At 46.1% G+C, this 21,946-nt stretch overlaps 1 protein-coding gene across 1 annotated transcript in view; it reads left to right on the forward strand.

Annotated features, from left to right (window-relative positions):
* LOC311131860 (uncharacterized protein) overlaps positions 1-21,946 on the forward strand; it is a 165,680-nt gene that overhangs the window by 39,540 nt on the left and 104,194 nt on the right. The window contains exons 5-8 of the mRNA XM_084164988.1: positions 9,015-9,138; positions 11,777-12,058; positions 12,908-12,988; positions 17,061-17,135. Coding sequence (XP_084021114.1) covers positions 9,015-9,138; positions 11,777-12,058; positions 12,908-12,988; positions 17,061-17,135 — 562 coding nt within the window. The remainder of the gene's footprint in view (positions 1-9,014; positions 9,139-11,776; positions 12,059-12,907; positions 12,989-17,060; positions 17,136-21,946) is intronic.

Genomic DNA, 21,946 nt, shown 5'->3' on the forward strand with positions numbered 1-21,946 from the left:
CTAGCAGTGTGTTAATACAGTAAACAGTCTGTCATTCTAGCACTGTGTTAATACAGTAAACAGTCTGTCATTCTAGCACTGTGTTAATACAGTAAACAGTCTGTCATTCTAGCACCGTGTTAATACAGTAAACAGTCTGTCATTCTAGCAGTGTGTTAATACAGTAAACAGCCTTCCATTCTAGCAGTGTGTTAATACAGTTAAGAGTCTCTGAGTTACATTGCAAACTAAATGAGTATAAGTCTTCATAGAATAGTCTAAACGTTTCATTAATTTGAAGTGATCTACTGTAACAAGATGGCATAGCAGTGCGGTCGTGTATTATGTTGTGTCCTCGTGTAAATAGCCTGTTTCTTAGTTTTTTTTGTATATATTTTTCTATCTCACTTATCATCCTTAACTAAATATACCATCCTGCAACCCGCCTCACCCAATGTGGAACGGATTCTATTATTTCTTCATACCTTTTATCAAGAATCCACGGCTGAAACTAGCCAGCTAGCAGGCTAACTAGCTACTTGCTATTAGCTATTGCTATTAGCCACCGTTAGCGGTCTTCACCACTGTCCGTGGCCTGCACTACCTACCAGCCAGCTCTAGCCTGGACAATTATCGGCCAGTCTGCACAGCGTGCTATCGACCAAGAGCATTTAGGATTTTCTGCCGGAATCACTGAATCACTGGACCTTAACTCCGGATCATCACAGCTAGCTAGCTGCAACCGAATGGATGTTGTTGTTGGCTAATCACCACTAATCACCACTTGTCCCAAAGCTAGCACCAGTTAGCCTTGAGCTAGCCTCGAGCCAGGCCCATCTCCCGGCTATCCACCTCTCTGTCAACCGGACGGGACCTTCTAGTGTCGACACGGTGCCCCGCTGATCCATCACGACTGGTCCGCCGACGTAATCGTCTGAAGTTTCAACAGGCTTCCTGTTGCGACGACCACGAAGATCCATCTGCTAGCACCGGCCCGCTAGCACGCACAATCAACAGCCGTGCCTCCTGCTCACCTGTGCTGTAGCAGCCTACAAACTGCTCCCGGACTTACCTATTGCTGTTCACTGGACCTTATGATCACTCAGCTACACATCTGATGCCCGCTGGACTGTTCCTTTACACGGTACCCCATCCTGTTTATCTGTTTAGCCTCAGCCCAAACTTTCGTCGCCATTACCAGTTGTTGTCTTAGCCCTCTCGATTAACACCTGTGATTGCGTTATTTCTCTCTCCCATGTCAATATGCCTAGCCTATTGCTGTTTGGGTTAGTTATTATTGTACTATTTCACTGTAAAGCCCCCAGTCCCGCTCAACCTGCCTCAGATAGCTTCTTTGTCCCACCCCCATACACGTGGAGACCGGCTCAATCGGTACCTCCAGTGATGCTATCTCTTTCATTGTTACCCAATGCTTAGGTGTACCTCCACTGTACTCATATCCTTCCATATCCTTGTCTGTACATAATGCCCTGAATCTATTCTATAACGCTCTTAAATCTGCCACGTTTATTCTCTGTACCCAACGCACTAGAAGACCAATCTTAAAGCCTTTAGCCGTATACTTATTGTATTCTTCCTCTGTTCCTCTGGTGATGTAGAGGTTAACCCAGGCCCAGTAGCCCCCAGTATCACTCCTACTCCCCAGGCGCTATCATTTGTTGACTTCTGTAACCGTAAAAGCCTTGGTTTCTTGCATGTTAACGTCAGAAGCCTCCTCCCCAAGTTTGAGTTATTCACTGCGTTAGCACACTCTGCCAACCCTGATGTTCTCTCTCTTTCTCTGCCACACTTTTGTTTATAGGCAAATGACTCATACTATCTCCAACTTCCTCTTTTCACTCTATCTTTCGCTCCATCTCCTTCTCTCCATCTCTTTGTTTTGAAGGTCTGCTGTTCTTCTGTTATTTCCCTTGGATCCCATTTATGTTATAAATCACAGTCATCCCACTTCTCTAAGAGAGAGAAACCAGCTGCTAGTGTGTGTGTGTCTGTGTCTGTGTGTGTGTGTATGTGTCTCTGTGTGTGTCTGTGTGTGTGTGTGTCTGTGTGTGTGTGTGTGTGTGTGTGTGTGTGTGTGTGTGTGTGTGTGTGTGTGTGTGTATGTGTGTGTGTGTGTATGTGTGTGTGTGTGTATGTGTGTGTGTTTGTGCGTGCATGCGTGTGTAAGTGTGCGTGTGTTTGTGCGTGCATGCGTGTGCATGCGTGTGTATGTGTGTGTGTGCGCGCGTATGCATTCTTGCAGTGTGTGTCTATTTAAATATGGTAACCTATATTATACGCAGTTAGTGTATTAATACCAGCCTGTCATTCAAGCAGTGTGTTAATACAGTAAACAGTCTGTCATTCTAGCACTGTGTTAATACAGTAAACAGTCTGTCATTCTAGCAGTGTGTTAATACAGTAAACAGCCTGTCATTCTAGCAGTGTGTTAATACAGTAAACAGTCTGTCATTCTAGCACTGTGTTAATACAGTAAACAGTCTGTCATTCTAGCACTGTGTTAATACAGTACACAGCCTGTCATTCTAGCACTGTGTTAATACAGTAAACAGTCTGTCATTCTAGCACTGTGTTAATACAGTAAACAGTCTGTCATTCTAGCAGTGTGTTAATACAGTAAACAGTCTGTCATTCTAGCACTGTGTTAATACAGTAAACAGCCTGTCATTCTAGCAGTGTGTTAATACAGTAAACAGTCTGTCATTCTAGCACTGTGTTAATACAGTAAACAGTCTGTCATTCTAGCACTGTGTTAATACAGTAAACAGCCTGTCATTCTAGCACTGTGTTAATACAGTAAACAGCCTTCCATTCTAGCAGTGTGTTAATACAGTAAACAGCCTGTCATTCTAGCAGTGTGTTAATACAGTAAACAGCCTGTCATTCTAGCACTGTGTTAATACAGTAAACAGTCTGTCATTCTAGCAGTGTGTTAATACAGTAAACAGCCTGTCATTCTAGCACTGTGTTAATACAGTAAACAGCCTGTCATTCTAGCACTGTGTTAATACAGTAAACAGTCTGTCATTCTAGCAGTGTGTTAATACAGTAAACAGTCTGTCATTCTAGCAGTGTGTTAATACAGTAAACAGTCTGTCATTCTAGCACTGTGTTAATACAGTAAACAGCCTGTAATTCAAGCAGTGTGTTAATACAGTAAACAGTCTGTCATTCTAGCAGTGTGTTAATACAGTAAACAGCCTGTCATTCTAGCAGTGTCTTAATACAGTAAACAGTCTGTCATTCTAGCAGTGTGTTAATACAGTAAACAGTCTGTCATTCTAGCAGTGTGTTAATACAGTAAACAGTCTGTCATTCTAGCACTGTGTTAATACAGTAAACAGTCTGTCATTCTAGCAGTGTGTTAATACAGTAAACAGTCTGTCATTCTAGCAGTGTGTTAATACAGTAAACAGCCTGTCATTCTAGCACTGTGTTAATACAGTAAACAGTCTGTCATTCTAGCAGTGTGTTAATACAGTAAACAGTCTGTCATTCTAGCACTGTGTTAATACAGTAAACAGTCTGTCATTCTAGCAGTGTGTTAATACAGTAAACAGTCTGTCATTCTAGCAGTGTGTTAATACAGTAAACAGCCTGTCATTCTAGCAGTGTCTTAATACAGTAAACAGCCTGTCATTCTAGCAGTGTGTTAATACAGTTAAGAGTCTCTGAGTTACATTGCAAAGTAAATGAGTATAAGTCTCCATAGAATAGTCTAAACGTTTCATTAATTTGAAGTGATCTGTAACAAGATGGCATAGCAGTGCGGTCGTGTATTATGTTGTGTCCTCGTGTACTCGTGTAAATAGCCTGTTTTTTCTTATTTTTTTCGTATATATTTCTCTATCTCACTTTCATTCCTTATGTCACGTTTGTTTAAGGACGAGTCAGACCAAGGCGCAGCGTGAAATGCGTACATGTTTATTTCACCGATAAACACACTAAACAAAACAATAAACCAATGAACCGTGAAGTCCTAAGGCTAAACACAAAACAAGCCTCTACACGGAACAAGATCCCACAACTAACGCATGCCAACAGGCTGCCTAAGTATGATCCCCAATCAGAGACAACGAGCGACAGCTGTCTCTGATTGGGAATCACACCCGGCCAAACATAGATCTACAACACCTAGACTGAAACATAGAAAACACAACAGAGAATATTCACACCCTGACTCAACATATAAGAGTCCCCTGAGTCAGGGCGTGACACCCTAACTAAATATACTTTCCTGCAACCCACCTCACCCAATGTGTAACGGATTCTATTATTTACTCATACCTTTTATCAAGAACCCACGGCTGAAACTAGCCAGCTAGCCAGCTAACTAGCTACTTGCTATTAGCTATTGCTATTAGCCACCGTTAGCGGTCTTCACCACTGTCCGTGGCCTGCACTACCTACCAGCCAGCTCTAGCCTGGACAATTATCGGCCAGTCTGCACAGCGTGCTATCGACCCAGAGCATTTAGGATTTTCTGCCGGAATCACTGAATCACTGGACCTTAACTCCGGATCATCACAACTAGCTAGCTACAACCGAATGGATGTTGTTGTTGGCTAATCACCACTAATCACCACTTGTCCCAAAGCTAGCACCAGTTAGCCTTGAGGTATTCTCGAGCCAGGCCCATCTCCCGGCTATCCACCACTCTGTCAACCGGATGGTGACCTTCTAGTGTCGACATGGAGCCCCGCAGATCCATCACGACTGGTCTGCCGACGTAATCGTCTGATGTGGTTTCAACAGGCTTCCCGTTGCGACGACCACGAAGATCCATCTGCTAGCACCGGCCTGCTAGTACGCGCAATCAACAACCGTGTCTCCTGCTCCCCTGTGCTGTAGTAGCCTACGAACTGCTCCCGGACTTACCTATTGCTGTTCACTGGACCTTATGATCACTCAGCTACACATCCCTGATGCCCGCTGGACTGTTCCTTTACACGGTATCCCATCCTGTTTATCTGTTTAGCCTCAGCCCAAACTTTCGTCGCCATTACCAGTTGTTGTCTTAGCCCTCTCGAATAACACCTGTGATTGCGTTGTGCCGCTCTCCCATGTCAATATGCCTAGCCTATTGCTGTTTGGGTTAGTTGTTATTGTACTATTTCACTGTAAAGCCCCCAGTCCCTCTCAACCTGCCTCAGATAGCTTCTTTGTCCCACCCCCCATACACGCGGAGACCAGCTCAATCGGTACCTCCAGTGATGCTATCTCTTTCATCGTTACCCAATGCTTAGGTGTACCTCCACTGTACTCATATCCTTCCATATCCTTGTCTGTACATAATGCCCTGAATCTATTCTACAACGCCCAGAAATTTGCCCCGTTTATTCTCTGTACCCAACGCACTAGAAGACCAGCTCTTAAAGCCTTTAGCTGTATACTTATTATATTCCTCCTCTGTTCCTCTGGTGATGTAGAGGTTAACCCAGGCCTTGTAGCCCCCAGTATCACTCTTACTCCCCAGGCGCTATCATTTGTTGACTTCTGTAACCGTAAAAGTCTTGGTTTCTTGCATGTTAAAATCAGAAGCCTCTGCCAACCCTGATGTTCTAGCAGTGTCTGAATCCTGGTTTAGGAAGGCCACCAAAAATTCAGAAATGTCCATCCCGAACTACAACATTTTCCATCTAGATAGAACTGTCAAAGCGGGCGGAGTTGCAATCTACTGTAGAGATAGCCTGCAGAGCTCTATCATACTATCCAGGTCTGTGCCCAAACAGTTTGAGCTTCTACTTCTAAAAATCCACCTTTCCAGAAATAAGTCTCTCACTGTTGCCACTTGCTACAGACCCCCCTCAGCCCCCAGTTGTGCCCTGGACACCATATGTGAATTGCTTGCCCCCCATCTATCCTCAGAGTTCATACTGCTTGGTGACCTAAACTGGGATTTGTTTAACACAGTCCTACAATCTCAACTAGATGCCCTCAATCTCACACAAATTATCAAGGAACCTACCAGGTACAACCCTAAATCCGTAAACATGGGCACCCTCATAGATATCATCCTGTCTAATTTACCCTCTAAAAACACCTCCGCTGTCTTCAACCAGGATCTCAGCGATCACTGCCTCAATGCCTGCATCCGTAATGGGTCCGCGGTCAAACGACCACCCCTCATCACTGTCAAATGCTCCCTAAAACACTTCAGCGAGCAGGCCTTTCTAATTGACCTGGCCCGGGTATCCTGGATGGATATTGACCTCATTCCGTCAGTAGAGGATGCCTGGATGTTCTTCAAAAGTGCTTTCCTCTCCATCTTAAAGAAGCATGCCCCATTAAAAAAAATCAGAACTAAGAACAGATATAGCCCCTGGTTCACCCCAGACTTGACTGCCCTTCACCAGCACAAAAACATCCTGTGACGTACTGCATTAGCGTCGAACAGCCCCCGCGATATGCAACTTTTCAGGGAAGTCAGGAACCAATATACACAATCAGTTAGGAAAGCAAAGGCTAGCTTTTTCAAACAGAAATGTGCATCCTGTAGCACTAACTCCAAAATGTTTTGAGAATTAAAGCACCTCTTCCCAGCTACCCAATGCACTGAGGCTAAGAAACACTGTCACCACCGATAAATCTACGATAATCGAGAATTTCAATAATCATTTTGCTACGGCTGGCCATGCTTTCCACCTGGCTACCCTTACCCCGGCCACCAGCTCTGCACCCTCCACTGCAACTTGCCCATGCCCCCCCCTCTGGACCTCTGGCAGTCTCTATGGGGGTGCCACAGGGTTAAATTCTCGGGCCGACTCTATTCTCTGTGTATATCAATGATGTCGCTCTTGCTGCTGGTGACGCTCGGATCCACCTCTATGCGGACGACACCATTTTGTATACATCTGGCCCTTCATTGGACACTGTGTCCAAACGAGCTTCAATGCCATACAACACTCCTTCTGTGGCCTCCAACTGCTCTTAAACGCTAGTAAAACTAAATGCATGCTCTTCAATCGAATGCTGTTTGCACCAGCCCGCCCAACTAGAATCACTACCCTCGGCGGGTCTGACTTAGAATATGTGGTGTCTGGTTAGACCGTAAACTCTCCTTCCAGACTCACATTAAGCATCTCCAATCCAAAGTTAAATCTAGAATCGGCTTCCTGTTTCGCAACAAAGCCTCCTTCACTCATGCTGCTAAACATGCCCTTGTAAAACTGACTATCCTACCGATCCTTCACTTCGGCGATGTCAGGAAGGGGGTAGAAGGATTACTTTATCCTATCCCAGGTATTCCTTAAAGAGGTGGGGTTTCAAGTGTCTCCGGAAGGTGGTGAGTGACTCCGCTGTCCTGGTGTCGTGAGGGAGCTTGTTCCACCATTGGGGTGCCAGAGCAGCGAACAGTTTTGACTGGGCTGAGCGGGAACTGTGCTTCCGCAGAGGTAGGGGGGCCAGCAGGCCAGAGGTGGATGAACGCAATGCCCTCGTTTGGGTATAGGGACTGATCAGAGCCTGAAGGTACAGAGGTGTCATTCCCCTCACAGCTCCGTAGGCAAGCACCATGGTCTTGTAGCAGATGCGAGCTTCAACTGGAAGCCAGTGGAGTGTGCGGAGGAGCGGGGTGACGTGAGAGAACTTGGGAAGGTTGAACACCAGACGGGCTGCGGCATTCTGGATGAGTTGTAGGGATTTAATGGCACAGGCAGGGAGCCCAACCAACAGCGAGTTGCAGTAATCCAGACGGGAGATGACAAGTGGCTGGATTAGGACCTTAGCCGCTTCCTGTGTAAGACAGGGTCGTACTCTCCGAATGTTGTAGAGCACGAACCTACAGGATCGGGTCACCGCCTTGATGTTAGCGGAGAACGACAGGTCGTTGTCCAGGGTCACACTAAGGCTCTTCGCACTCTGGGAGGAGGACACAACGGAGTTGTCAACCGTGATGGCGAGATCATGGAACGGGCAGTCCTTCCCCAGGAGGAAGAGCAGCTCCGTCTTGCCAAGGTTCAGCTTGAGGTGGTGATCTGTCATCCACACTGATATGTCTGCCAGACATGCAGAGATGCGATTCGCCACCTGGTTATCAGAAGGGGGAAAGGAGAAGATTAGTTGTGTGTCGTCTGCGTAGCAATGATAGGAGAGGCCATGTGAGGATATGACAGAGGCAAGTGACTTGGTGTATAGCGAGAATAGGAGAGGGCCTAGAACTGAGCCCTGGGGGACACCAGTGGTGAGAGCACGTGGTGCGGAGACAGCTTCTCGCCACGCCCTTGGTAGGAGCGACCGGTCAGGTAGGACGCAATCCAAGAGTGTATAATCTCCAAGACTTTGGTGTCACTTAAATTCAATGGAAAAAACAGGGCAGAGTGGTCAGATAAAATTATAGGAAAATAAATACAATTTTAAATCTTGGAAATAAAAATTGATGGAACCAAGAAAAAGTATATTCTTGAATAGGATTTGTGTTCATGAGAAAAAAAAGAAATGTTCCTTTAATTAGGATGTGCTGTTCTCCATACTTCTACAAGTCCCATATCTGGAGTGTTATGGACAAGTGCTGTAGACATATTGGACAATGATTGGACGTTAGTCGATGATATGGGACTTATAGATAGGAGCTCTATCTATCTCCCTATCTCTACCTCTATCTTTCTACCTCTATCTTTCTATCTCTATCTCTACCTCTATCTATCTCTATCTACCTCTATCTCTACCTCTATCTCTACCTCTATCTCTACCTCTACCTCTACCTCTACCTCTACCTCTATCTCTACCTCTACGATAATAATTGTCAGGTTTTATTCTCTACCATTTCTGGATTATAACACTGGCCACACAGACACACACATTCTATATATCTACCCCTCTGTCTCTCAGTGTCTCAGCGCAAACATAGACACATTTGATGCATGTGTGTGTCTGCGTGTGTGTGTATGTACAGAATGTGTGTGTTGTGTGTGTGTCTATGAGTGTGCATGTCCGTGTGTATCCGTTGTGTGAGTGTGTGTGTGTGTGTGTGTGGTGTGTGTGTGTGTGTGTGTGTGTAACAGTCTGTTTCTCAGTCAGGTGTTCCCCTACGGTCTTCCTGATGAGTTCACACTGGTCTTCACTCTTCTCCTCAAGAAGAAAACACTGAGAGACAACATCTCCCTCTTCCAGATCTCAGATGAACAGGGATACCCACAGGTATACGCTATTTTCATCTACCTCTCATCTCTCTCCACCTCTTTATCACTCTTATTCCTTATCATCTCTCTTCTGTCCTCTCCCCTCTCACTCCATCTCTCTCCATATCTCTCTCTCTCTCTCTCTCTCTCTCTCTCTCTCTCCTGCAGTCTTCTCTCTCTCTCTCTGTCTCTTTCTATCTCTCTCTTCTACTATCTCTCTCTCTCTCTCTCTCTCTCTCCTCTCTCTCTCTCTCTCTCTCTCTCTCTCTCTCTCTCTCTCTCCTATTCCTCCCTGTACACCCCATCTCTTTTCTGCTCCTTCTTTCATCTCTCTCTCTCTCTCTTCCCCCCCCCCATTCTCCTTCGTCATCTCTCCTCTCTCTCTCCCCCCCCCCATCTCCTTCGTCATCTCTCCTCTCTCTCTCTCCCCCCCCCTCTCCTTCGTCATCTCCTCTCTCTCTCTTCCCCCCATCTCCTTCGTCATCTCTCCTCTCTCTCTCCCTCCCCCCCATCTCCTTCGTCATCTCTCCTCTCTCTCTCTTCCCCCCCCCCATCTCCTTCGTCATCTCTCCTCTCTCTCTTCCCCCCCCCCCATCTCCTTCGTCATCTCTTCTCTCTCTCTCTCCCCCCCATCTCCTTCGTCATCTCTCCTCTCTCTCTCTTCCCCCCCCATCTCCTTCGTCATCTCTCCTCTCTCTCTCTTCCCCCCCCCCATCTCCTTCGTCATCTCTCCTCTCTCTCTTTCCACACCCCCCATCTCCTGTCCTCAATCGCTCCCCTCTCTCTCTTTCCAACCCCTCCTATCTCCTGTCCCCCATCTCTCCCCTCTCTCCTCTCTCTCTTTCCACCCCCTCCTATCTCCTGTCCTCCATCTCTCCCGTCTCTCTCTTTCCACCCCTCCCATCTCCTGTACTCCATCTCTCCACTTTCTCTCTTTCCACCCCCTCCTATCTCCTGTCCTCCATCTCTCCCCTCTCTATCTTTCCACCCCCTCCTATCTCCTGTCCTCCATCTCTCCCCTCTCTCTCTCTTTCCACCCCCTCCTATCTCTTGTCCCCAATCTCTCCTCCTCTCTCTTTCCACCCATTCCTATCTCCTGTACTCCATCTCTCCCCTCTCTCTCTTTCCACCCCCTCCTATCTCCTGTCCTCCATCTCTCCCCTCTCTCTCTTTCCACCCCCTCTTATCTCCTGGCCTCCATCTCTCCACTCTATCCTCCCTTTGTCTTCTCCTCTCTCTGTTTCTGTTGTTCTCTCATTATTATTATTATTGTCATTATCATTCATGTTACTTCTATGATGAAGAGAGTCTCTCACTTCTATAATCAGTCTGAAAAACCACACATTGAAATGCTATTCAGCATGTATAGGATGAATTGAGGGCAAACCAACTCATTATAAATGATTGTTTGTGTGTTTTCATGTCTTTGTCCATGTCTTTGCTAACTTTGCAGTGTGTTTTATGTAGCCCACTTTGAGAACCAAAGCAGATAGGACTGTACTGAACTTGTGTCTGTAGCTCTTTCACATAGCGGGTTACTGCTTGGGAATGGATAGGCATATTCAATTAAACAATGGCTTCAGCAATACCTACAATATTCCTTCAGATCTGTAGACACTATAGTGGTAGGAACGAGGGAAGAGGTGAGAGGTGATGTTGGGTCAGATCTGAAGACACTATATTGGTAAGAACGAGGGAAGAGGAGAGTTGTTGGGTCAGATCTGGAGACACTGTAGTGGTAGGGACGAGGTAAGAGGTGAGAGGTGTTGTTGGGTTAGATCTGGAGACACTATAGTGGTAGGAATGAGGGAAGAGTTGAGAGGTGTTGTTAGTTCAGATCTGTAGACACTATAGTGGTAGGAACGAGGGAAGAGGTGAGAGGTGATGTTGGGTCAGATCTGAAGACACTATATTGGTAAGAACGAGGGAAGAGGAGAGTTGTTGGGTCAGATCTGGAGACACTGTAGTGGTAGGGACGAGGTAAGAGGTGAGAGGTGTTGTTGGGTCAGATCTGGAGACACTATAGTGGTAGGAATGAGGGAAGAGTTGAGAGGTGTTGTTAGTTCAGATCTGTAGACACTATAGTGGTAGGAACGAGGGAAGAGGTGAGAGGTGATGTTGGGTCAGATCTGAAGACACTATATTGGTAAGAACGAGGGAAGAGGAGAGTTGTTGGGTCAGATCTGGAGACACTGTAGTGGTAGGGACGAGGTAAGAGGTGAGAGGTGTTGTTGGGTCAGATCTGGAGACACTATAGTGGTAGGAATGAGGGAAGAGTTGAGAGGTGTTGTTAGTTCAGATCTGGAGACACTATAGTGGTAGGGACGAGGGAAGAGGTGAGAGGTGTTGTTGGGTCAGATCTGTATACACTATAGTGGTAGGAACGAGGGAAGAGGAACGAGGGAAGATGAACGAGAGAAGAGGTGAGAGGTGTTGTTGGGTCAGATCTGTAGACACTATAGTGGTAAGAACAAGGGAAGAGGAACGAGGGAAGAGGAACGAGGGAAGAGGTGAGAGGTGTTGTTTCCCAATCAGATTTGATAATGACCCAACTGTTTTTTCCTGTCTCACTTCTTCACCCCTCTCCTGACTCCTCTCCCCCACTCTCCCTCTCTCTCCTCCTTACTTCTCCCAACCATCCTCCCCCACTCCCCCAGTTCTCCCTTGACCTGAATGGCCCTGATGCCACCCTGTCCCTGCGTGCACGGGGGGCCGATCCCCTGGGTGAGCCGGTTGGGTGTGTGTTCAGGGGGGAGGGCGTGGAGTCTATCCTGGATAGTGGCTGGCACAAACTGGCCCTCAGCGTCCAGCAGAGGGCAGCCTCTCTACATGTAGACTGTAGCTCCATCCAGACCAAGCCCCTGGAGCCCCGTGGCAAACTATCGACCGAGGGACACACCCTACTGGGCATCAGGGCCACAGATGCTGCCCCTGTGGAGGTATGGAGGTGGAGGACCAGAAAAGGAGGGGATTATTGTGGTGGGAAGTTGGGAGATTGGGTTGGGTCATCCTGTATGTGGGGAGTAGAGAGATGGAGGGAGAGGTGGAGAGGGTGGGAGGAGGGGAGAGGTGGAGGGAGAGGTGGAGCGGGTGGGAGGAGGGGAGATATGGAGGGAGAGGTGGAGAGGGTGGGTGGAGGGAAGAGATTGAAGGAATGATGGAGAGGGTGGGAGGAGGGGAGAGATGGAGGGAGAGGTGGAGAGGGTGGGAGGACGGGAGAGATGGAGAGAGAGGTGGAGAGGGTGGGAGGAGGGGAGAGATGGAGAGATATGGAGGGAGAGGTGGAGAGGGTGGGAGGAGGGGCGATATGGAGGGAGAGGTGGAGAGGGTGGGAGGAGGCGAGAGATGGCGAGAGAGGTGGAGAGGGTTGGAGGAGGGTAGAGATGGAGGGAGAGGTGGAGAGGGTGGGAGGAGGGGAGAGAAGGAGGGAGAGGTGGAGAGGGTGGGAGGAGGGGAGAGATGGAGAGATATGGAGGGAGAGGTGGAGAGGGTGGGAGGAGGGGTGATATGGAGGGAGAGGTGGAGAGGGTGGGAGGAGGGGAGAGATGTGGAGAGGGTGGGAGGAGGGGAGGAGGGTAGAGATGGAGGGAGAGGTGGAGAGGGTGGGAGGAGGGGAGAGATGTGGAGAGGGTGGGAGGAGGGGAGAGGGATATTTGAGGGTGATGGTCAGGGCTGTAGTAGGGGAGTTCTAGTGGGCTATCTCTAACAGTATTTATCTTCCCCTCTTTCTTTCTCTCTCTTGCTCTTTTCTCCCTGCCCCCTGTCCTCTGCGTCTCTCTGTCTCTCAGATGGACATTCAGCAGGTGATGGTGTATTGTGACTCCTCCCTGGCCATTCAAGAGTCCTGCTGTGAGATACCTGGTGCTAGGGTGAGAACACCAACCATTACATTTACATTTAAGTCATTTAGCAGACGCTCTTATCCAGAGTGACTTACAAATCGGTGCATTCAACTTAGGATAGCCAGTGGGACAACTACCCTTTTTTTTAAATGGGGGGTGGGTGGGGGAGGGGGGGTGTACACTCCCACAACCATCACACAACACTCCCACAACCATCACACAACACTCTCACAACCATCACACAACACTCCCACAACCATCACACAACACTCCCACAACCATCACACAACACTCTCACAACCATCACACAACACTCCCACAACCATCACACCAACCATCACACAACACTCCAACAACCATCACACAACACTCTCACAACCATAATACAACACTCACACAACCATCATACAACACTCGCACAACCATCACATAACACCTCCACAACCATCACACAACACTCCCACAACCATCACACCAACCATCACACAACACTCCCACAACCTTTCTAAACACCAACCATCACACATAGTCCCTGTGCCAAGATAACCTGTCTAAATGACTATCGCCCTGTAGCATTCACATCTATAGCCATCTAATGCTTTGAAAGGCTGTTCATGGCTCACATCAACACCATCATCCCAGACACCCTGGACCCACTCCAATTCACATATCGCCCCAACAGATCCACACATGACGCAATCTCTATTGCACTCCACACTTCCCTTTCCTACCTGGACAAAAGGAATCCCTATATAAAAATGCTGTTCATTGACTACAGCTCAGCATTCAGCACCATAGTCTCCTCCTAACTCGTCACTAACCTGGGGACCCTGGGACTGAACACCTCCCTCTGCAAATGGATCCTGGATTTCCTGACGGGCCGCCAGAGGTGGTGAGGGTAGGCAACAACACATCCGACACGCTGACTATCAACACGGGGGCCCCTCAGGTGTCCCCTCCTGTACTCCATGTTTACCCACGACTGCATGGCCGCGCACAACTCCAACACCATCATTAAGTTTGCTGACGACACCACAGTGGTAGGACTGATCATCGCGACGATGAAGCAGCTTATAGGGAGGAGGTCAGTAACCTGGCAGTGTGGTGCCAGGACAACAACCTCTCCCTCAACGTCAGCAAGACAAAGGAACTGATCGTGGACTAAGGGAAACGGAGGGGCGAGCACGCCTCCATCAACATTGATGGGGCATCACTAAGGAATTTACATGGTCCACAAACACCCACACAACTGTGGAGGGCACGACAGTGCCTCTTCCCCCTCAGGAGGCTGAAAATATTTGGCATGGGCCCTCAGATCCTCAAAAAGTTATACAGATGCATAATTGAGAGCATCTTGACTGGCTGTATTACCTCTTGGTCCGGCAACTGCAAGGCACCTGACGGCAAGGCACTACTGAGGGTGGTGAGTACAGCCCAGTACATCACTGGGGCCGAGCTCCCTGCCATCCAGGACCTCTATATCAGGCAGTGTCAGAGGAAGGACCAAAAATGTGTCAAAGACTCCAGCCACCCAAGCCATAGACTGTTCTCTCTGCTACTGGACGGCAAGTGGTATCAAGAGTCTGGAACCAACAGGACCCTGAACAGCTTCTACCCCCAGTCCATAAGACTGCTAAATAAGACTGTTAAATAGCTAAATCAAATGGCTACCCGCTACTGCTACTGTCTATTATCTATCCTGTTGCCTAGTCACTTTACCACTACCTACAGTATATGTACATACAGTTGAAGTCGGAAGTTTACATACACTTATGTTGGAGTCATTAAAACTCGTTTTTCAACCACTCCACAAATTTCTTGTTAACAAACTATAGTTTTGGCAAGCCAGTTAGGACATCTACTTTGTGCATGACACAATTAATTTTATTTCACTTATAATTCACTGTATCACAATTTCAGTAGGTCAGAAGTTTACATACACTAAGTTTACTGTGCCTTTAAACAGCTTGGAAAATTCCAGAAAATTATGTCATGGCTTTAGAAGCTTCTGATAGGCTAATTGACATCATTTGAGTCAATTGGAGGTGTACCTGTGGATGTATTTCAAGGCCTACCTTCAAACTCAGTGCCTCTTTGCTTGACATTATGGGAAAATCAAAATAATTCAGCCAAGACCTCAGAAAAAAAATTGTAGACCTCCACAAGTCTGGTTCATCCTTGGGAGCAAATTCCAAACGCCTGAAGAAACCACGTTCATCTGTACAAACAATAGTACGCAAGTATAAACACCATGGGTCCACGCAGCCGTCATACTGCTAAGGAAGGAGACGTGTTCTATCTCCTAGAGATGAACGTACTTTGGTGCGAAAAGTGCAAATCAATCCCAGAACAACAGCAAAGGACCTTGTGAAGATGCTGGAGGAAACAGGTACAAAAGTATCTATATCCACAGTAAAACGAGTCCTATATCGACATAACCTGAAAGGCCGCTCAGCAAGGAAGAATCCACTGCTCCAAAACCGCCATAAAAAAGCCAGACTCTGGTCTGATGAAACAAAAATAGAACTGTTGGCCATAATGACCATCGTTATGTTTGGAGGAAAAAGGGGGCTGCTTGCAAGCCAAAGAACACCATCCCAACCGTGAAGCACGGGGTCGCAGCATCATGCTGTGGGGGTGCTTGGCTGCAGGAGGGACTGGTGCACTTCACAATATAGATGGCATCATGAGGAAGGAAAATTATGTGGATATATTGAAGCAACATCTCAAGACATCAGTCAGGAAGTTAAAGCTTGGTCGCTAATGGGTCTTCCAAATGGACAATGACCCCAAGCATACTTACAAAGTTGTGGCAAAATGGCTTAAGGACAACAAAGTCAAGGTATTGGAGTGGCCATCACAAAGCCCTGACCTCAATCCTATAGAAAATTTGTGGGCAGAACTGAAAAAGCGTGTGCGAGTAAGGAGGCCTACAAACCTGACTCAGTTACACCAGCTCTGTCAGGAGGAATGGGCCAAAATTAACCCAACTTATTGTGGGAAGCTTGTGGAAGGCTACCCGAACGTTTGACCCAAGTTAAACAATTTAAAGGCAATGCTACCAAACACTAATTGAGTGTACATTTCTGACCCACTGGGAATGTGATGAAATAAATAAAAGCTGAAATAAATCATTCTCTCTACTATTATTCTGACATTTCACATTCTTAAAATAAAGTGGTGATCCTAACTGATCTAAGACAGGGACTTTTTACTAGGATTAAATGTTAGGAATTGTGAAAAACTGAGTTTAAATGTATTTGGCTAAGGTGTATGTAAACTTCCGACTTCAAATGTATGAAAGACCAGCAAACAGAGAGAGAAGTTCTTCAGAACACCTTCAGATGTCTAAAGAACAACTTCAGAATATCTTCAGAACATCTTCAGAACAACTTCAGAACACCTTCAGAACATCTTCAGAACATCTAAAGAACAACTTCATCTTCAGAACACCTTCAGAACACCTTCAGAACATCTAAAGAACAACTTCATAACATCTTCAGAACACCTTCATAACACCTTCAGAACATCTTCAGAACACCTTCAGAACACCTTCAGAACTGTAGAACAGCCGAGTAGACTTCCAGAACCTTCTAGAATTAATGAAGTGATTTAAGAAGAAGAGGAAGAGACAGACCACCCTCCCTCTTCTCCTTCTCTCTGAGCTGCCTGCTACAGGGCTCTCCGCAAGCAGCGTTTACAACTTAAACAGGAGCTGCACACACACAGGGACACACACCACAGACACGCACGCATGCACGCACCCACATACACACGCATGCACACACACACATCCCACCTACAGAGTTCTGAGAAGAGACAGACCAGCTGTTTGATAAAGAGAGTGGTATGTTGTATGGCTAGACATGGAGTGTCAGAGAGGGCTAGAGTTCCTGTTGTTGATTTCATGTGTGTTACCATGGAAAACCCCTCAAAATATGAATATAGTGTTAGATTACTTTGTGTTCAGTTTAGCTTTTCAGTTCAGATGTTTCCAGGCAGTTCACGATACACATTCCCCAATTGATGTTTGCTACCTGTAGGCTAGCCTTTCACCTTTGACCCATGACCCCTCTCTCTCTCGCTCTCTTTTTCTCAGTGCCCCCCTGACGCCCCCAAGAGTCGCCGCGCTGCCGAGAATGACCTAGAGCAGCCGGTCCTTGCCTTTAACCGGGTAACACACACTCATTTACTCACTCAGACATATCAGCAGGCAGACCAACCACACTAAGTACTGACTGGTAGGGGAGCGCTTCTGCCAAAACATTTCATTGGTTCTGCTGTTATTCACTGGTCCTCCCCCGATAATCAGTGATCTAACCAATCGAGAGGTAGACAGAATCAACAGTAGCATGATGAATATCTGGCCTCCACCAACACTACTGAGAAATATGATTTATTTCTCAACACTTGCAACAGTGCTAGATTGCCAGATAGATACTTCTATTTCATTATGTTGTGAAGCCATATTCACCCTGTCTCATTTCATGATTTATATTAATGCCATCATTTTCCATTCATCCATTGATTAGGCCTGCTGCTTGTCTTTTGGAGAGCTGTTGTTTATGCTCTGGCAGACTACAGACAGGAGTAATCAATCCCGGAGAATACTGTTGCCTTGCCAGACACAATAACAGGAACAGAGCTGTGTGTGTGTGTGTGTGTGTGTGTGTGTGTGTGTGTGTGTGTGTGTGTGTGTGTGTGCGTGTGTGTGAGTGCGTGTGCGTATGCGTGTGTGCGTGTACGTGCGTACTTACGTGGTGAGTGTGTGAGCTCATAGTTGTTGTGGCACACTGACTCTTAAACTGCTGTCTGACTTTGTAATGAGATGCAGGTGTGTGTCTGGCAGTGATAGCACTAACCAATGAAATAACAGCTGATGATATATAATGGACAGTATAAGGAAGTCTCTCTCTCGCTCTCCCTCTTCCTCTGTCTCTGCCTCAGGGTTTATTAGTTCTCTATTTCTTCCTCCCTCTCTTTTCTCCTCCTTTCATTATTTTGCTTTTTAAAATGCACTCTGGATAAGAACATCTGGCCGTGTCCGTAAAATGTATATAGTATGTATAATCTGGAAGGAGAAGCCTGAGTGTTGTTGTCCATTAGTTTAGTCCAATTAGGGGAGGGGTGGTAGGGTTAGGGGAAAATAATACAGGAAAATATATTTAGAAAAATATACACTACCAGTCAAAAGTTTGGACACACATTTACATTTACATTTTAGTCATTTAGCAGACGCTCTTATCCAGAGCGACTTACAGTTAGTGAGTGCATACATTTTCATACACACCTACTCATTCAAGGGTTTTTCTTTATTTTTACTATTTTCTACATTGTAGAATAATAGTGAAGATATCGAAACTATGAAATAACACATATGGAATCATGTAGTAACCAAAAAAGTGTTAAACAAATCAAATAGCCACCCTTTGCCTTGATGACAGCTTTGCACACTCTTGGCATTCTCTCAACCAGCTTCATGAGGAAGTCAACTGGAATGCATTTCAATTAACAGGTGTGGCTCCCGAGTGGCGCAGTGGTCTAAGGCACTGCATAGCAGTGCTAGCTGTGCCACTAGAGATCCTGGTTCGAATCCAGGCTCTGTCATAGCCGGTCGCGACCGGGAGACCCATGGGGCGGCGCACAATTGGCCCAGCGTCGTCCAAGGTAGGGGAGGGAATGACCGGCAGGGATGTAGCTCAGTTGGTAGAGCATGGCGTTTGCAACGCCAGGGTTGTGGGTTCGATTCCCACAGGGGGTATAAAAAAAAAAATATGAAAAAATAACTAACTGTAAGTCGCTCTGGATAAGAGCGTCTGCTAAATGACTAAAATGTAAATGTAAATGTGTGCCTTCTTAAAAGTTAATTTGTGGAATTTCTTTCCTTCTTAATATGTTTCAGCCAATCAGTTGTGTTGTGACAAGGTAGGGGGGGTATACAGAAGATAGCCCTATTTGGTAAAAGACCAGGTCCATATTATGGCAAGAACAGCTCAAATAAGCAAAGAAAAACAACAGTCCATCATTACTTTAAGACATGAAGGTGCAGTCGCAAAAACCATCAAGCACTATGATGAAACTGGCTCTCATGAGGACCACCACAGGAATGGAAGACCCAGAGTTACCTCTGCTGCAGAGGATAAGTTCATTAGAGTTACCAGCCTCAGAAATTGCAGCCCAAATAAATGCTTCACAGAGTTCAAGTCACAGACACATCTCAACATCAACTGTTCAGAGGGGACTGTGTGAATCAGGCCTTCATGGTCGAATTGCTGCAAAGAAACCACTACTAAAGGACACCAATAAGAAGAAGAGAACTGCTTGGGCCAAGAAACATGTGCAATGGACATTGGTGGATATGTGTCCTTTGGTCTGGAGTCCAAATTGGAGATTTTTGGTTCCGACCTCCGTGTCTTTGTGAGACACCAGTGTGGGTGAACGGATGATCTCTGCATGTGTAGTTCCCACCGTAAAGCATGGAGGAGGTGTTATGGTGTGGGGGTGCTGCTTTGCTGGTGACACTGTCTGTGGTTTATTTAGAATTCAAGTCACACTTTACCAGCATGGCTACCTCAGTATTCTGCAGCGATACGCCATCCCATCTGGTTTGGGCTTAGTGGTACTATCATTTGTTTTTCAACAGGACAATGACCCAACACACCTCCAGGCTGTGTAAGGACTATTTGACCAAGAAGGAGAGTGATGGAGTGCTGCATCAGATGACCTGGCCTCCACAATCCCCCGACCTCAACCAAATTGAAATAGTTTGGGATGTGTTGGATGGCAGGGTGAAGGAAAAGCAGACCACAAGTGCTAAGCATATGTGGAAACTCCTTCAAGACTGTTGGAAAAGCATTCCAGGTGAAGCTGGCTGAGAGAATGCCAAGAGTGTGCAAAGCTGTCATCAAGGCAAAGGGTGGCTATTCGAAGAATCTCAAATATAAAATATATTTTAAAATGTTTAACACTTTTTCGGCTACTACATGATTCCATACGTGTTATATAATAGTTTTGATGTTTTCATATTATTCTACAATGTAGAAAATAATAAAAATAAAGAAAAACCCTTGAATGAGTGAGTGTGTCCAAACCTTTGACTGGTAGTGTATATATTTACCCAAAAAATATATGGGGGATTGGAAATGACACAAACAATTACCCTGATGAAAGCCACAATCTACAGTGAGGGAAAAAAGTATTTGATCCCCTGCTTATTTTGTACGTTTGCCCACTGACAAAGACATGATCAGTCTATAATTTTAATGGTAGGTTTATTTGAACAGTGAGAGACAGAATAACAACAACAAATAATCCAGAAAAACCCATGTCAAAAATGTTATAAATTGATTTGCATTTTAATGAGGGAAATAAGTATTTGACCCCCTCTCAATCAGAAAGATTTCTGGCTCCCAGGTGTCTTTTATGCAGGTAACGAGCTGAGATTAGGAGCACACTCTTAAAGGGAGTGCTCCTAATCTCAGTTTGTTACCTGTATAAAAGACACCTGTCCACAGAAGCAATCAATCAATCAGATTCCAAACTCTCCACCATGGTCAAGACCAAAGAGCTCTCCAAGGATGTCAGGGACAAGATTGTAGACCTACACAAGGCTGGAATGGGCTACAAGACCATCGCCAAGCAGCTTGGTGAGAAGGTGACAACAGTTGGTGCGATTATTCGCAAATGGAAGAAACACAAAATAACTGTCAATCTCCCTCGGCCTGGGGCTCCATGCAAGATCTCACCTCGTGGAGTTGCAATGATCATGAGAACGGTGAGGAATCAGCCCAGAACTACACGGGAGGATCTTGTCAATGATCTCAAGGCAGCTGGGACCATAGTCACCAAGAAAACAATTGGTAACACACTACGCCGTGAAGGACTGAAATCCTGCAGCGCCCGCAAGGCCCCCCTGCTCAAGAAACACATATACAGGGCCGTCTGAAGTTTGCCAATGAACATCTGAATGATTCAGAGGAGAACTGGGTGAAAGTGTTGTGGTCAGATGAGACCAAAATCGAGCTCTTTGGCATCAACTCAACTCGCCGTGTTTGGAGGAGGAGGAATGCTGCCTATGACCCCAAGAACACCATCCCCACCTTCAAACATGGAGGTGGAAACATTATGCTTTGGGGGTGTTTTTCTGCTAAGGGGACAGGACAACTTCACCGCATCAAAGGGACGATGGACGGCACCATGTACCGTCAAATCTTGGGTAGAACCTCCTTCCCTTAGCGGCAAAGCCAGTCTCCAGACCTTAATCCCATAGAGTGGCCTAGCCAGTCTCCAGACCTTAATCCCATAGACAATCTGTGGAGGGAGCTGATGGTTTGAGTTGCCAAACGTCAGGCTCGAAACCTTAATGACTTGGAGAAGATCTGCAAAGAGGAGTGGGACAAAATCCCTCCTGAGATGTGTGCAAACCTGGTGGTCAACTACAAGAAACGTCTGACCTCTGTGATTGCCAACAAGGGTTTTGCCACCAAGTACTGAGTCATGTTTTGCAGAGGGGTCATTAAAATGCAAATCAATTTATAACATTTTTTACATGTGTTTTTCTGGATTGTTTTGTTGTTATTCTGTCTCTCACTGTTGAAATAAACCTACCATTAAATTTATAGACTGATCATGTCTTTGTCAGTGGGCAAACGTACAAAATCAGCAGGGGATCAAATACTTTTTTCCCTCACTGTATCTACAATATTAAAGCAGACCAGTATGTCAATTTAGATATCTTTCTTCATCCACTCTCTGTTTTGCTGCTGATGCAGTGATATGTAATGGTAGTGGCTAGCTTCAGTGGTGTGCATTGACATGCAAAATATGCCATTGAATTCTGTTTAGATTCTGTTTAAATGTTGGCGTCTTAAGAGCATCACATCATTACCATTACATCTTCAAAAAGGTAGCTTTTTAAAAACCGAAGAAAAGAAAAGCTGTTAATTTTCACACTGGAAACAGGTTTATGGTTGGTCCAACAATGTT

The sequence above is a fragment of the Coregonus lavaretus genome (assembly GCF_964263955.1).
Source record: "Coregonus lavaretus genome assembly, chromosome: 7".
Lineage (NCBI taxonomy): Eukaryota > Metazoa > Chordata > Actinopteri > Salmoniformes > Salmonidae > Coregonus > Coregonus lavaretus.